The following is a 17,021-nucleotide window of genomic DNA, read 5'->3' on the forward strand; positions in this document are numbered from 1 at the left end:
CGTTTTGGAAATGTCAAGGATAGTGTTGCCAATATCCCAGTTTTTTAAATTGTACTCAATCACTTATCATCCTTATCATTTTTCAAATGCTGGGAAATTTGCCAGAGTTTTTCGAAATTCCGTTTCCATTACTCTGCGAAAACATCGTCACGATAAATTTTGATCACTTTACAACCAAGGTGACCAATAGCTATTTAGTTTTTCACCAAAAACGCCTGTTTACTATTTTTAATGGTAATTTAAAGAATGGAAAATTTATTGGCAATGCTGGACGTGCTGGTCGTAGAGCAAAACAAAAAATTAGCGAAAACAAGGCCAGATCTGCCAGTTCCATCAAAACAAAGTCCGATACTTGGGTGGAAAATCCGAGAGGAAAATTCAAGTTTTCTGTTAGTAGCGTTCTTGTTCTCGCAGCGCGGAGTCGATTCTCTTCGTTGTCGTGGAGTGTGAGTGTTACGTACGACGTCAGGTGCGTTATCAGAAGAGCCTGCCGTGTGCTGTGATAAGGAAAAGCTGGATCGGTGCGTCACTGTGGCTCGAGAGCTGTGAACGGACGGAGAGTAGCAGCAGTAGCAGGTGCAAAAACAAGCGTTCTGTTGCTTAAAGAGTGGTGCAATTGTTCCGAAAAACTGTGCCTCTGCTAGTGGCGAAAAAATTCGAGTGATTTGTGTACAGGATAAAGAAATAATCGAATGAAAATGAGTGCGAATGTGTCGTCATTGTCGCGAGTATCTGCATTCGTGTTCCAACAGTGTACTCGAAATACTTCTGGGGCTGCAGTACCGATTGCAGCTGCAGCCACAAAGTGTGAACAGCAGCTAAAAGAGTCAGTTTTCTGTAATTCGTCACCTCCGAGAAGGAATAGTCACACAGTGGCATGCAGAAGTGCCAGCAGAACCACTTGTAGGAGTAAGCTTAGTCTCAAACCGAACAGCATCAGCTTGAGCAGGATGTTTCTGCCCTTATCCATGGCAAGTAGGCGACCTTACACGCAGGCAGCATCCACATTAACAAGGGAGCAACTGCACGACCTGGTGTACCGCCTCAACGAAGATGAAAGGGAATTGCTGATGAATACGCTAAAGCAATTCGAATCGAACAAGCAGAAAGCCCAATTTGAAGGTGAAATGGCTACTCATACCCTCTGCTCTGTCGCATACTATATGTCCGCCCTCTAAAAGTGCTACTCTAAGAGCTCTCGTATAAGTTAATTTCTAGTGTTACTCTTTGTCACATGTTTGTAGTAATTTGGGTTAAACTGCGATGTTTTAGAGTTTGATATGACGGCTACGTTTAGTATTGCGTGGAATGGGATAGAAAAAAACGAATAGCATAACTTTTTTGGAACCATTTGCTAAGCATAATTTGTTGTTTGATGTTTTTTTTTCTCGCGACGATTATAATGCAAAGCAATTTATAGGCGTATTGCGTTCTCTGCAGACAAACAAATAATCGTGAGTAGAAGGTCAATTTTTTGTCTTGACTTTGCAGCTACTTATTCTGGTTTAATCCGGATACTTCGACTATATTTTACCCCGCGTTTCCTAGTGCTTTAATCGTAACCAGCAAATTCTGGTGTAATCCAGAGTCATTACTTCTTCACAGTACCTGGTCTGCTTTTTTTTTATTTATTTTATGATAACTGGAAAGTAGGGCTTATAAAGAGGATTACGGTTTGTTTGCTTTATTCCACGCGTGATGCGGATAATTAGCTTCAAATTTTATGATATACTGTAATGCTGAAAAACCTTGCTGAAAAGATACACAATACGCGGGGGCCAAACTTGAAATCATTTTTCTTTTTGTCGTGATTTTGCCTCATGTGAACCGCTTTCATCGACAGCATAATCATTCCAAGCTAGCAGCACTGGGTTTCACCCACTAGGGAGGAAAATGCGCGGGCAATACAGAAAGGTTAACCATACGTGTAGTTGTATGAGCGAAATTATCGGATTGTTGCTATAAATAGCTGTTTGCTGTACGTTTTGTGAATTACTTTATTCGCCTTTTAGAACTGAAATATCATGGTCGCCCGAACACTTTGTTTATAAACTATTTTGGCCTTGGCAAAAGCAACCAATTTCTCAGGGCGAATACAAATTTCACTGAGTATTATTAATCCTGTGTGATTTTTGGAAAACAAGCCGGCATAAATCTGAAACATCGTAGCCTAAGTTTGCCCCTTCTCCTAAGTTTGCCCCAATCGCCACCCGCCAGATACACTTACCTAGTCACCCTGCTTATAAATGCCTCAGTAACAAATTGTTGTATTTCAGAAAACATCCAACCAATACTGAATACCTCAATATGTTGTGTATCTATGCGTTATCTCTTTGCAACCGCAAACAATAAATCTCCTCCATGTCGCATTGTAGCTTTTGCACGTTTCGCTATCTCTATCAAATGTACTACGCTATCTACAGCATCAGCCCACTCAATGTCAGTCAGTCAATGGGCTTATACTGAGTAATCGTTGTAGTCTGGCACATACCTAATTGTAGCCTTATCGTCGAATCTATTATGCCATTGCTATGTCTCCTGTAGTAAAAGCTACTTTACATCCAGCTACAATGACATCCTCGTATCCATGTCATGAGTACTGCTTTCACCCGGAAGCTAGCATATGTTTTGCAAGGAAGTAAATTTCGGTCGGCGAAAAACGTAATCTCTCCTCTGCGGTTAGGCTATCTTCGTTAATTAATCACCTCTCCTAATAGCAATCATTCTTGATTACCTTTATCCCAAGAAATGTATCTAATTACGTAGCTCATTTTGTGCTACATCTTGGCAGGATATTCCTGCTGCCGCCGTCGGTAGACAGTGGAAAAAGCAACGAATTTCCGTAACACTGTTGGTGTACAGGGGAGGCGCATTTCGCACAGAAAAGAACATGGTGGTGGTGCCTTGATTAGTGATTTATTTATTCATAAACTTGTTGCGCGTTTTATATTCGTTCGTTTAGGCGATGATTTTACAGGACAGGAATGGAAATTTGGATAGGTTTTCAGCAGGCTTAACTTGAAATGAGTTTAAAGTTAGTCTCGCTCCGATTAATCCTACGCGATGTATTACTCAGCAATGCATTTCTGTGGTACCTTGGTTTAAAGAGATGTCAGAAATATACAAGCTTATAATCTTATTAGTTAATTATAATAGTTTCTGCATATAAATATGTTCTGCCAGAATTTTACTCGGTTCGTCTATTCCTCACACTTACAGAAACGGAATGTAGGTAAAGCTTTTACAACTGGTACACTAAATGGCACACCAATGCTTGCTGAATATTCATGATTTCTTTTGGTTCTTGGTTTACAAGACATCTGTAACGTTTCCCATAGACGCTATATAAGGCACCACAGCGATTAATTATCATCTCAAGAGACTAGTTGCGAGCAAGATAGAGAAAGCAAGTAAAAACTTTTTAACGAAATGTTGTAGGTAGTCATGTTGTAGGTACATATGTGCAATGACGAGCACGCTTTAAATTTGAGAACCGACGTCATAATTTTTACTAGTCAGGTTAGTTCAAAGTTGGTGTTTGTTCGTTCAGAACAGAATGCTTCTGAAAGTAGTAAAAAGGACACAAAGAGGTTTTAGCGAATGTGATTTTCGTTTAACCTTTGCCATCTTGATTTGTTCTATCCTGCTTCAACGAGCACAGAATCAGCAAAAAGAAAATGAATGCTCCCTCCGCAATCGGGAGCAGAACAAAATGAAACAAATCTCTAGCAGATGCTGCTGTTATGCCGGAAGTCGGATACCTAGATTAATAAATGCTAGCATTTTGCTTCAAAAGATTAAACCAACCCGGGGAACAATATCTAGATTCCCTGTATTCTGCTGTAAGTCACTGGAATGATAAAGAAAAAATATTGGCCGTTGGCCACAAATAAATAATCGGAAATTGCATCTCTAATGGAAATACGTTGCTTTGCTGTCTACTGCTATGCTGGAAGCCAAACAGCATACATTATTGATTGACTCGCATGTCGATTTTATGAGCGTTCTTCATTTGTCTATTTTAGCGTTGTTTTGAGGGTTTTCAATAGCTTAGAGGAAACACGAATTAATTAGATGTCAATATCCGTATCACATCGTCATCACTTTCAAGATGTCTTCCACCCAAAATATGTACAATAGAATGTAGTTAATATGTTTTATGGAGAAAACTTTCTAATATCTCGTTGTTTGCACGCATGGATGGCACATTCTTTCATCAAATCGTATCTCTATGTATCGACGACCGTCTTGACGTACTACACAGGACAGCTGGCAGCAACGGCTTGGCGAAGTAGGTTCGGTCGGCCAGCGAAACTGAAACCGGCTCTAGGGGACGTAGATCCTACCGGTTCCTACTGTGCGGTACCGGAAGATTGGCTGCAGAAAAAGTTTGGTACGGAATGTTGCTTTATTTTTCTCGTTTCTAACATTGTAACGTTGGCTAATTCGGTATGCATAATTCCCATAGTCGCGCGTGTAGCCATCCGGTCCTAACTAACACAAAACTTTGGTTTGGTGCTCATTATAATTGAATATCATAGCTTGTTGTGTGACATTAATATAGAATTACTATTTTATTAACATTAGCATGGTCAAAAAGTAGGTAATAAATCAATATTATTCTGCCATTTCGCCTAACGGTGTGATTTCCGGCTACTGCATTGTTTTCTGTAGTTAAGAATATAAAAAAGATCCACTATTTAAGATAGGTTACTAAGAAAATATTTTTACATTTAAAGGCTCCTACATAAGCGAAGAAATAAAGTCCGGATTACCGATTTTTGTGGAAACTATATTTTCTACGAAAATTTAAAAACTATAATTTTTTACTCAAAAATGTACGGCTGAGAATAAGTCAAACGAAAAATTGGTTAAACTATTATCTATTTTAATTTACTAAATCCGAATTTTTGTATGTTAAAAGACCTAAATAATCTTCTTTTGTTCAAAAAACGGTATGATTCTAGAAGTTTTCGTTAAGTTTTTCGCAAATAATTAAAAAAATTAGATTTTATCAAGCTCTTTTCCTTTTATTCAATTTTTACGCTCATATCTTAAACTTACTTCGAGTCCGCACGGATCCTCCCAAACCACTAATTTTCAGAAAATCGATATTTGCAATCAAACAGTAACTAGTTGTTTATTGCCCACAATTCATTACATTTAGAACTTAACGCTTTGAAGTTAAACAACTTAGAAATAAAAGTGAAACCTGTGGCGCACATGATTGTTAACTTGTTCAAATTGGTTCAATTTCATGGTTTCATCAATTTCATCATTTCATTATCTAAGCTTATACTAAAGTCTGGCATTATTCGAATAACGGCGAATTTTTTTAATGACAGTGCTGCTTTAATGCCCTTCTCGTTATATAACTTTCCATTTCCCTTCATGTCTTGTCACGCCTTTGAGATACTATAAAACACCTTCGTTCTTTTTACCATTCCCTACGTACCTATATTGAAAACCTAAAACTAAACTGACAGGCAGGAGCTATATTTCATCAAAAATTTGAACGAGCGATAGCAGTCAGTACCGCCTTGTATAGCTGTATAGTAAAATTTGCGCAAAACTTTTCTGCAGTTTACAAAAGAAGAACACTGATAATAAAGCATTTACAAGCTGCAGACATTTTGGAAGTGGCAGAAAATGTCACCCGTGACCAGAAAACTTATTCCCGCCATATGTTGGTCGTCCGCAACAGTGAAAAGTTCAACTTTTCCCTCGTTGCCTGTGTTATTATGGTATTAACTGGGCAAGAAAATATAATAAACTCTTCAATCTTTGTGTGATCCTCAAAAGGACCGATTGTTTGAATATCATAACTCTAGCTTGCAATAAATTTGCCGCACCTAACGTAATTCTCTTTTCGGTCAATTGGAGTACCGATAACCGCAAACCAGGCACCGCTTGTTGCAACGGACCAGCCGGAAAGCCTCAGCAGCTATGCGATCGACGAAGCCGTTCGTGTATGGTCATGCGTCACGATGAAATACCAGTCTGGGTGGCCTACTGCAAGTGACGTGGCATAATTCTGGTCGTTTTGTTGTCGCGAGCAGCATATTTCCTGCCAATTCCAGAACTTCAGCAGCTAGATATTCCGTCACGGTAGCAAGACGAGTGCTCCAGCTCCAACACGCTTAGCATACTTTCCTTTCCTCAGCAGCCGATGAACACGACCAACTGACGATGATATGCACCGTTAGGTAAACAATGTTTTAAATACAACCTTTAAAATTATGCCACGGATGTGACTCGAAAGCGGCCTGTCCGATGTGTCGCAAGTTAGCTGCTTGCCGATGTGTCACCAACGAAAGCCGCTGACCGACTGACTATGCGCAGGAAAAGGCATAGCGGCCAAAACCATATCGTTCACTGGCGGATGAGTCGATGGATTCTTCGGTTTGTTGGCGTCTCGCTTGGTGAATTTGGATGTCTTCGTTGCCTTATCCGGGCAAGCATCAACAGCCGAAGCTCAACAATTTTCGATCGGACTCCATAGGGCGTAAATTAAATACAATCATAAGGAAGCTTAGCTCATATCGTACATATTTCTGTCATCCGCGCTAGGGAAGCACTGGCGTGGGAACGCAAAAAATAAAAATAATTCAATTTTTCAATGACGCGCATTAAAAATCAACAGTTTTCTATATTTTCCAAATCGATTTTCCGATCAATTGGTGTAAATATCTTGGAAATCTATTGAAAATTGACTGAATTATAAGCCGATGCGTGAAAACGCATTTCCTCTTTGATGACGTCATTTCCAACAACCAATCACGAAGCGAGAATTCTGATAAAACATAGGTTCATTATTCTCAATTTTGTGGACCAATTCTTAGAATCTTCTCCATGTGGGCCAATTCTTAGAAGATTTTCCAATCGATTGGTGTAAGAATATTGAAAATCGATCGGGAAACCACTAAGCCACTTTTCGAGAAAGATTTTTTGGAATTACCCCCTATACCAGCTACCTTCCTGAAAGACGTAGTCCTACGTCAAAACAGATGCCAGCACGCCGTTGGTCTACTCGCGATAAACGCATCACCGATAGAGTGCATCACCGGATGATGATCGTAAAACTGCAGCTGTAGCCTCGCGTTGGTTTTTCGTGGTTCTATTTTGGATAAGCCATAAAGAGCAATAGTTTATTTAGGATAACTATTGCTCGCCTATGGTCCTTCATCTTCCTGCGGTCGAGGCGGCATAGATGGAAAATCTGCAGCGATAAGTTGATTTCGCCTTTGGAGTTTATCTCGTGCATGCTTAATGCATTTTTCCTGGGAAACGTTCATTCAAAACGAACCTTCATCCAAATGGTAGGCGATAAGAAAATAGCAGGGATGAGTGGCTTTGTACGAAAACCACTGTGGCAGACAATGCACGAGTACGGGTTTCCGGAGAAACTGACGCGGCTGATCAAAGCTACTCTGGAGCGAGTGATGTGCTATTTCGGGGTCACGCTCGAGTCTTTTTGAATCGCGCAGAGGGTTGTGGCAAGGGATGGACTGTTCTGTATGTTATTCAACATCGCTATTGATGGTATAATCCGGCAAGCGAGTATCGAAACGAGAGGATCGATCTTCAGCAAGAGTAACCATCCCCTAACCTTCGCAGACAACCTTCACATTATTACTAGAAACCTTGGGACGACGGAGGCAATCTACGCCAGACTAAAAACGGAAGGTATGAGATTGGGTTGCAAATCAATACAAATCAATCTATTTTTGAAATACTCCCGATAATCACCTGTGTTGGAAAATCTGTCCGCTAGTGATTACAAAACTCCGAATATTTAAGAATAAAGCCAGAAATTATACGCGAATTTCCGATCAGTCGTCATTCTTAACGATTGGGCGGTGTTGCTTGACCACATGAAAAATTTGACGCAATGATCTTGGTGTAAAATCGCATAACCGCATAGGTCGTTCAAGAACTGAAACCGAATGACCTGTCTCAGCGTCAAATTTTTACTGAGTGAACTTTGAAGAAAACCAGCAGTGACGTAGTACTGTGTATTGCCGCAAGGTTCTATTCTAGAATTTAAATTTAATTTAATTTAATATAATTTAAATTAAATTTAGTTTAAGTTAGCGTAACAAAAGAATGACAGATTTTGAACGCTAATATCTCAGCCAGTTCTGAACAAATTTACGAATTTCGGAGAATTGCATCCTAAAATAGGTTATAAGCATTTCATTTGGCCCGTCGCACTAGTTAGCTCCGGGGAATCTTTTAAACATTCGTTTCCGGAGGAAATTTCAAAACTCTTCAACTGTTTCAAAATTAATTTAAAATCAGTTGAAATGCGCGGTATTATGAAAATTTACTAGGTGCAACTGGTGATAATCAACTGGCTACATTTTTGCAAATTGGCTGCATGTGAAGATCAAATTTTCCCCAAATTGTACTGTGGCAGTAGATGGTATTTATTCTTCTAAATTTCAAAATAAAGAATTATTTCTGTCAAATAATCAACATGAGAAGCAATGACAAATATTTACAGACTCGTTTTGCATGCTCCTTATGCCAGTTAGTGAGTGTCGTTCTTTAACTGGCATGCAGTCACTAAACACAAGAGGATGTATAATTGCAATGGATGAATCAACTCAGAAGACAGTTCAAAGAGAAAAAAGCATTGCACGCGAATAATAATTCGTTCAATGGCATACGTAAAATTTCTGGTCCACACGGATAAACCAACAATGATTGAGGTCTTGGGAGAAAAAAAAATAGTGCATGGGTTGTATCTGTAAGTAAACTGGACCGCATGAACCACCTTAACCGTAGTCACAGCCGGCATTTGAACGAAATTCTTTTCCAAAAGTACATGGTAATAATGTTGAAATATTTATCCTTATCAGAGCATACATCACCACACAGTTGGTCATTCCGTATGATATTTATTACCTGAATTTGATTTGCAGACTCCGGAAGGCTTGATTGTTTCTTTATCAAAGGTTCTTGTTTCATTTACAACCGGTCCAATAAACTTATAAAACGTTTTGGTCGTCGTAGCCCTGCGAAAGGATTCCATTTATTATTTCTCTCCACTCTTTAAACTGTGATTTAAGTACACGTGAGGATAACTGCACAAAGTGGTTCTGGGCAATAAAGTTTTCTGGATGATCCCCGCCTAGTTTAGCTATCGACTTTTTCATTTCTCTTTACTTCGCATTAGTCCAGGACTGAGGAAGAACTGGCTGGTTTCTTTATGCCGTCTGCTTTAGTAGAAGAATGTACTCCCATGTTAGTTTTAAACTACTGGCAAAGCCGTTAAGTGGTTTAAACGCTGCTTGGCTATTAGAAACGGAGGAAGCAAGGATTTGTTCAATTAATTACCTAGTAGTATTAGTAGTTGTATTAAATAGGAAAATCTGTTCGTTGAAATTATTATGTTGAAAGGTATTGCGCAATTTATTTTCATTTTCCTCTAATCCTTGCTACGTGATATAAATTTGCACCGCGGAATACAATTAAGTGTTCCTAGCCGGCTTCTATTTTTTGATTCAATTTGAATTATGTCATGAATATTGAATATATCAGCACTAGAAAGTTGACAAAAGTGGGGATCCCTAACAAGGGGGAAGAGATCTAAATAAGTAATGCGACATCCGCAAATCCGTCACGCAAATTTTGACCAAAATCAACCCCCCCCCCCCCCCTTCCTTTGTCACATTTTGTCACACATTCATAACCCCCCTGGAAAACTACGCCACGTCACTCTCTGAGAAACTACGTCACATTTTGAAGATGATACCCAATTGCTGCGATCGGATACGCTTCAGACGTCACTGATGTGTCGTCGATTTATGTTTCACGCATATCCGCGTCCTTCACATCCATCCACTCAAATTCGTCTGACCTAGTTGAAAGAATCTGGACTTCCTGCTGACGTCTTGCACCAACACGTCTTGGAAGAACTTTTCTGACGACTCCTTCAAGGAGTGTCCTGAAATGAGTCCTGTTCACATATATATTTAAAAAAAGATATCCTTCAAAAAATTGTTCTATTTGTTTTAAAATCCATCAGTACGTGAAGGGACGATTCAAATATGACGTCCACCAAATTTCTACTTTTTTAGACCCCCCTCCCTCCACTGTCCGATTGTGTCACAAAACTCAACCTCCCCCCCCCCCCCCTTTGGACATCACACAAACTCAAAATAAAAATGAAAAGCGTGTTGAAAGTAAAAAGTGGTTTGTAAAAATAGCTTAACCTTTTAAGAGTTAGTGTATGATTAAAAAAAAATATAGAAAATAACAATTAATAACAAATAATAACTGCGAAGAAGGTCTCTTACAAGATTCAATTGCAAATTGTTACAAATCAATGACGAAACGAAACTTTGGTTTCAATTGAAGTAGCACGGCTCCGCTTCAAAACAAGCTTCAATCTGCGTCGGCGAAGCAGGTTTCACTACATCGTGACGATAGTTTTTATAGTTTCTTATACTTTTCTATCCAATATTTAGTAAAAAGCTAGAAACTTTGATTGCAAATGAACTGAAATTGATTTACATATATCCTTCAATATAACGCGTGGTCTATCTAGTTAACATTGATAAAATGTGCATGACTTTCAAGCGCCGTCAGCTGGAACAATAATTTCGAAAATGGAAATAAATCAATGAGTGATGAATGACTGAGAAACATATTTTTGCTGCCTTTTGATGAAAATGCGATTTTTTTCGACGGATGTCACATTTGCCTAGACCCCCTCCCCCCCTTTGTCACAACCTGTCACAAAATTGACACCCCCTCCCCCCATAAGCAATAAACGTCATTATTGAATGATCCCTAATGTTATAGAAGCCTTCAATAATTGTAATTTAAAATCAAGGCTAAATTATAAATCCCCGAAAAAAATTTCCGTTTGAAACTTTTTTCATGTAACGTCACATAACTTCATACCCCCCTCTTCCCTACGGCACAAATCGTCACGGTTAGTTCGATTAGTTTAGTTCGACCCCCGCCCCCCCCCCCCTATAAGCGTGACGTACTTTGTGGATGGCCCCTTAAGAGGGGCTGCGTTTCTCTTGCATTTAAACCGATTGCAGTTGTGCAACTGACTTTGAGAAAAGAGGGGGTTCCATCGGGGAGCAATATATGGTAAATAAACCTTTATTTCGTTTCCATTATCGCGATTTTCATTGAGCAAACCGATGCATAATTAGCTACGTGACCGAAGGGGGAGTTGACTGGGAAGAAACCGACATGTAGGGGGACGAGGCACGGAAGTATGAATGCATGTTCCGCCATAACTCCGGAACTTCTGGACCGTTCATCAAACGTCGTTTGTCAAATACATGTTTTTTGGTACAAAAGAATCAGCACCGGGGTGTTGACAAAAGAGGGAGATGGTCCCTTACAAGGGAAGAGAAAGGTTCAAATGGGTAAACGGATGCGTTTCTCTTACACTTGGAACTATAGCAGTTGTATAAGTTATTTTATTTCTGAAAGGGGAATAGGGTGGCCATTAAAAAGGGGGAGGTTCAAACACGTAAAAAAGGCTTTGTGACGGTTTATAGGGAATACCGAGAAGAAAATAGATTTAGGCTGTGAACCATTTCGCGAAATTTTTAACTTTTTAGTTAAAATTTGATAGTTTGATGGTTATTTCTCCTCGAGTGGTTAAAATCAGTTCAGAATGCGAACCATTTCATATTTGACAGATTGATAGTTATTTTACTCAATGAGAGCATGCATAAGGTGAGGATGAAGATATGTTTCTATAACAGCGAGTTTATTTATTCAGTCCAGGTTGGAATTGGATGAATTTTTGGTGTTCATTTGCTCCTATTTGATAGATAAAATTTATCTCATTTTATTTCGGGTTGAATAAACAAATTTGTTATATGTTAAACATCCATACATTGGACAACAACAAACAAAAAAACAACAATTCAAGGAAAAATTCGTGAATGTGAAACACATCGAAGCTCTTTTGTCACCTGTGACATATCTCATTGGCTCTCAGAAGCGAACCATCGAGCTGTCAAAACTAACCATGCTCCCGAGCAGGGTTATTTTCGAAAAACCATCGAACTGTCAAATTTTAACAAAAAAGTTAAAAATTTCGCGAAATGGTTCACAGCCTTATAAGTGGTTGGGGGATAACGTGAGAGGAACTGACAGGGGAGTAGACATATTCAATTGAAAAAAGGGTTTTGTTTCTTGTATTATGAGACTTTTTGTTACAAAAACATATGTACAAGTGACTGAGTGATAAAGGGGCCCCGAGTGAGATCGGGCAATCAGCTAGTTATTTTTTATTTAAGAGGTTTTCAGTCTGCTGCTGGTTCGCCTCTTTCTGAAAAGTTGCATATCGAGCAGGTTTTCTTGAATTCTCCGATGCCGGTTGGATTGTGCGTTACTCTTGTGTGTCCGATTCTTAGCCTCGATAATACTTTTCTTTCTTTCCAGTTTTTTATTTCAGTCCAGGTGATACTTGTGTTTTCTATTTTTCGTAAGAAAATATTTTTACAGCCGTGCCATCTTTCTTCCGATGCGTGTCTCATTTTGCTTTCCAGCTACTTTTTGTCGTCTATGTAACCCACTTTTTTGGCGCGATTTTCGGAATTTACGGTTGTTCTTTACGCGTCTATTTTTACGTTTAGAATTCACGACAATCCTCGTGTTTTGGTGTTTTGGAATTTATGCGAATTTCGAAATTTACGCGTTTTTTATTTACGCGGAAGGTCTCCTACGCCTAAAAAGCAAATTGAGTGTATTCGTTACAAACCTACTGAATCATATGCCACCTAATTGTTCTTTTAAATACGTTACAATATGGTATCTACACCCAAAATAAGAAAATAGAAACACAATCTAAATAATACCGAAGCGAATGTTGATGCGGAATTGAATTCATCGAGAAAGAATTTAGATAATTGACAATTGCAACGACAAAAAATCATTCGTTACCGCATTAAAAGCCAAAATAGATTTTTATTTATTGCTGATTGCAAGGAAAATTGTACCATCCAAAGTGCGATATCGCTCATAAAAGTGCTATTTTACTTTAAATCGTTTCGGTATCTTCGGTGCACTTTTCCGTTACATTCCAAGCAATAAGTGCGCCGAAGAGACCGAAACGATTTAAGCTAAAATAGCACTTTTAAGAGCGATTTCGCACTTATTGATTTTTCTTGCAATTAGCAATACAATTTTTTCTTGCAATTAGCAATATTTATTAACTTTTTTTTATTGGGTTGGTTCGCCCCAAGCCAAAATAGATGAAACTACCAAAAAATGGAATTTGGACTACGATAATGCCTCGATATAAAGCAACTTTTGTTTTTATATACGTCATATTGAAGCTAAAACAAAATTTATTTATATAAAATAAGAAGCAGAAAAAACAATTGTGCACCATGTTTTTATTAAAGAATAAATAGTTTAGTTATAAATAGAAACATGAATCATTTTTACTGACTGATTCGTCAACATCGCTTAAACACAACGGTTATGAAATCGGTAATGTAAACTTTGAATAGGAGAGGCCAATCGTTCTCCTCTGCATACCTGATGACTACATCAAAACCATTCAGCGCTGACTCACCTGAAATGTATAGCACATAGCTATACTAGCAACTAGCGTTGCTTGCGTATAATCTCCTCTTGCATATAAATTGTCTTCATCTTGTTTGCTCGTCATTCTCGTCATTCTTTGATATAACGTAAATCAGCATTTTCCTCATTAATTTCTTCTGTCAATGCAGTCACGAAAAGAAAACAAACATATTTGGATTATTATTTTTATACACATAAGGCTCTGATGTTGAACATCTCAATGAATAATTGGTTCAAAATTGTTCCAAAAAAAACAGAAAAGGTCAAGAAAAATTAAAATTTTGTTTGTGACGTCATGCGGGCTTAAAGGGCATAGAATTCGGAAATGAATAAATAATAATAATAATAATGAATCGACAATAAAATTTCAAATCGATGACACAGAAGCGTTTTGAAAAATTTCACAAACATTTTACAGAATAAAGATCTAACACAGCCATTTGTGCCAAAGACCCATAGAATCTATTCTGGATTTAAAGATTTAAACAGTGTGTGATTTTTTCCCTTAAGTCTCTTCAAAATTTCTAGACATGAGATGTTACTACCTACTTGGCTACGTTTTGATGTCATTTCTTAATTGTACTTTTTCTCCCAAACCAAACTCCCCTACTTTTGCCTTCACTCCTTTCATAAAATGTTGGGCAGTTGGGAGCAAACTGGCTTAGTCACTTTAGTCACAATTTCTCCGAAGAAATTCCGAAGCGCTTGGAGGATTATTCTCTTTTGGTACGAAAACAACACTGTTATGTTTGTACCAGTCTACGAGGGGCCGGTCATTTAAACGTATAAGGCGCAATATCTCTGCATATTAGTGTTGGTAAAGAAGAAATGCTTATCAACTTATGGACTATTTTCAGATATCATGAACTCAAATTTATCGCATAGTTTTCGAGTCACTGTAAGTCTGGCATGTACATATTAGTGGAATAGTATTTTCCGATAAAAATTAACGAATTATAGCTGTTTATGTGGACCATTACCCTTATATTATATTATATTATATTATATTATATTATATTATATTATATTATATTATATTATATTATATTATATTATATTATATTATATTATATTATATTATATTATATTATATTATATTATATTATATTATATTAAAAAAAACAAAGCTTAGGTGCTACATTCCGTTATCGAAACTTTACCTTCTATTTTTATACGACGACTGCAGCCAGCTGTTAGAGTACAGGACAATTGCGGGGCCAGTGCAATGATCCAATTGACTCTAACAGCCTCTCCCAGCCGATATTCGAATATACGACAACTGGCTTACTAGATCAGCATTGTACCTCGAGGCCAACTTATATATTAAACTAGCTGACCCGACAAACTTCGTATTGCCACAAATTAACCTGTGTTGTACATAAATCATGAATCTCGGATGATCTTTGTCACAATCTCGAGATTTGCAAGCCCCCCAGTGGGCGGCGCTTCCGACGGCGGGTCACCGGCAACACTCGCGGCCGTCTCGTCCTGAATGATCTAGTGTTACTATAGATAGTTTTTGTGGTCTTGTATTGACTAATGTTTTATGGAAGAGTCTCGAATTTCTCGAGTTTGATTAGTTTTTGAGTTTCGCAAAAATTTCTGTTTTATTTGTATGAGAGTCCATATCCCCCTACCACAGGGGTGAGAGGTCTCTAACTATCGTAAAATAAATTCAAGACTCCAAAATCTCCCACATGCCAAATTTGGTTCCATTTTCTTGGTTAGTTCTCAAGTTATAAGGAAATTTGAATTTCATTTGTATGGGAGCTCCCCTCTTAAAAGGGGAAGGGGTCGTAATTCACCATAGAAAAAATTTCTGCCATCTAAAACTCCCACATGCCAAATTTGGTTCCATTTGATTGATTAGTTCTCGAGTTATGAGGAAATTTGAATTTCATTTGTATAGGAGCCCCCCCTTCTAAAGTGGGTAGGGGTCCCAATTCATCATAGAAAAAATTTTTGTCTCCAAAAACACCCACGTGCCAAATTTGGTTCCATTTGCTTGATTAGTTCTCGAGTTATGAGGAAATTTGTATTTCGTTTGTATAGCAACCCCCCCTCTTAAAGTTGGGAGGGGTTCTAATTCACTATAGAAAATATTCTTCCCCTCGAAAACTTTCACATGCCGAATTTGGTTTCATTTGCTTGATTAGCTCTCGAGTTATGAGGAAATTTGTATTTCATTTGTATAGGAGCCCCCCCATCCTAAAGTGAGGAGGCCTCCCAGTTCATCATAGAAAAAATTGTTGTCTCCAAAAACACCCACGTGTCAAATTTGGTTCCATTTGCTTGATTAGTTCTCGAGTTATGAGGAAATTTGTATTTCGTTTGTATAGGAGCCCCCCCTCTTAAAGTGGGGAGGGGTTCTAATTCACCATATAAAATATTCATGCCCTAGAAAACTTTCACATGCCAAATTTGGTTCCATTTGCTTGATTAATTCTCGAGTTATGAGGAAATTTGCATTTCATTTGTATGGGAGCCCCCCTTCCTAAAGTGGGGAGGGGTCCCAATTCATCATAGAAAAAAATTTTGTCTCCAAAAACACCCACGTGCCAAATTTTGTTCCATTTGCTTGATTAGTTCTCGAGTTATGAGGAAATTCGTATTTCGTTTGTATAGGAGCCCCCCCTCTTAAAGTGGGGAGGGGTCCTTATTCACCATAGAAAATATTCTTGCCCTCGAAAACTTTTACGTGCCAAATTTTGTTCCATTTGCTTGATTAGTTCTTCAGTTATGAGGAAATTTGTATTTCATGTGTATAGGATCCCCCCCTCCTAAAACGGGGAGGGGTCCCAATTCATCATAGAAAAAATTTTTGTCTCCAAAAACACCCACATGCCAAATTTGGTTCCATTTGCTTAATTACTTCTCGAGTTATGAGCAAATTGTGTTTCTTTGGTACAGGAGCCCCCCCTCTTAAAGTGGGGAGGGGTCATAATTTACTATAGAAAATATTCTTGCCCTCGAAAACCTTCACATGCCAAATTTGGTTCCATTTGCTTGATTAGTTCTCGAGTTATGAGGAAATTTGTATGGAAGCCCCCCCTTTTAAAGAGGAGAGGAGTTATAATTCCCCTAATAAAGAGGGGAGGGGTCTCAATTTACCATAGAATAAATTTTTGTCACCGAAAACACCCACATGCCAAATTTTGTTCTATTTGCTTGATTAGTTGTCGAGTTATGCAGAAATTTGTGTTTCATTTGTATGGGAGCCCCCCCTCATAGTGGGGGGAGGGGTTTCTAACCATCACTAAAACCTTTCCTGGCCCCAAAAAACCTCTACATGCATATTTTCATGCCGATTGGTTCAGTAGTTTTCGATTCTATAAGGAACATACGGACAGACAGACAGACAGACAGACAGAAATCCTTCTTTATAGGTATAGATTTCTTAAAAAAATAGGTACTTATAAAAAAATAGGTAAATGTATGATACCCCT

At 38.3% G+C, this 17,021-nt stretch overlaps 1 protein-coding gene across 1 annotated transcript in view; it reads left to right on the top strand.

The window, feature by feature from the left end:
• The first annotated feature begins 372 nt into the window (after positions 1 to 372).
• LOC128744169 (transmembrane protein 65) overlaps positions 373 to 17,021 on the top strand; it is a 63,332-nt gene continuing 46,683 nt past the window's right edge. Inside the window, exons 1-2 of the mRNA XM_053840980.1 lie at positions 373 to 1,122; positions 4,265 to 4,393. Coding sequence (XP_053696955.1) covers positions 693 to 1,122; positions 4,265 to 4,393 — 559 coding nt within the window. The 5' untranslated portion in view covers positions 373 to 692. The remainder of the gene's footprint in view (positions 1,123 to 4,264; positions 4,394 to 17,021) is intronic.

This window comes from Sabethes cyaneus, chromosome 3 (genome assembly GCF_943734655.1).
Source record: "Sabethes cyaneus chromosome 3, idSabCyanKW18_F2, whole genome shotgun sequence".
NCBI lineage: Eukaryota > Metazoa > Arthropoda > Insecta > Diptera > Culicidae > Sabethes > Sabethes cyaneus.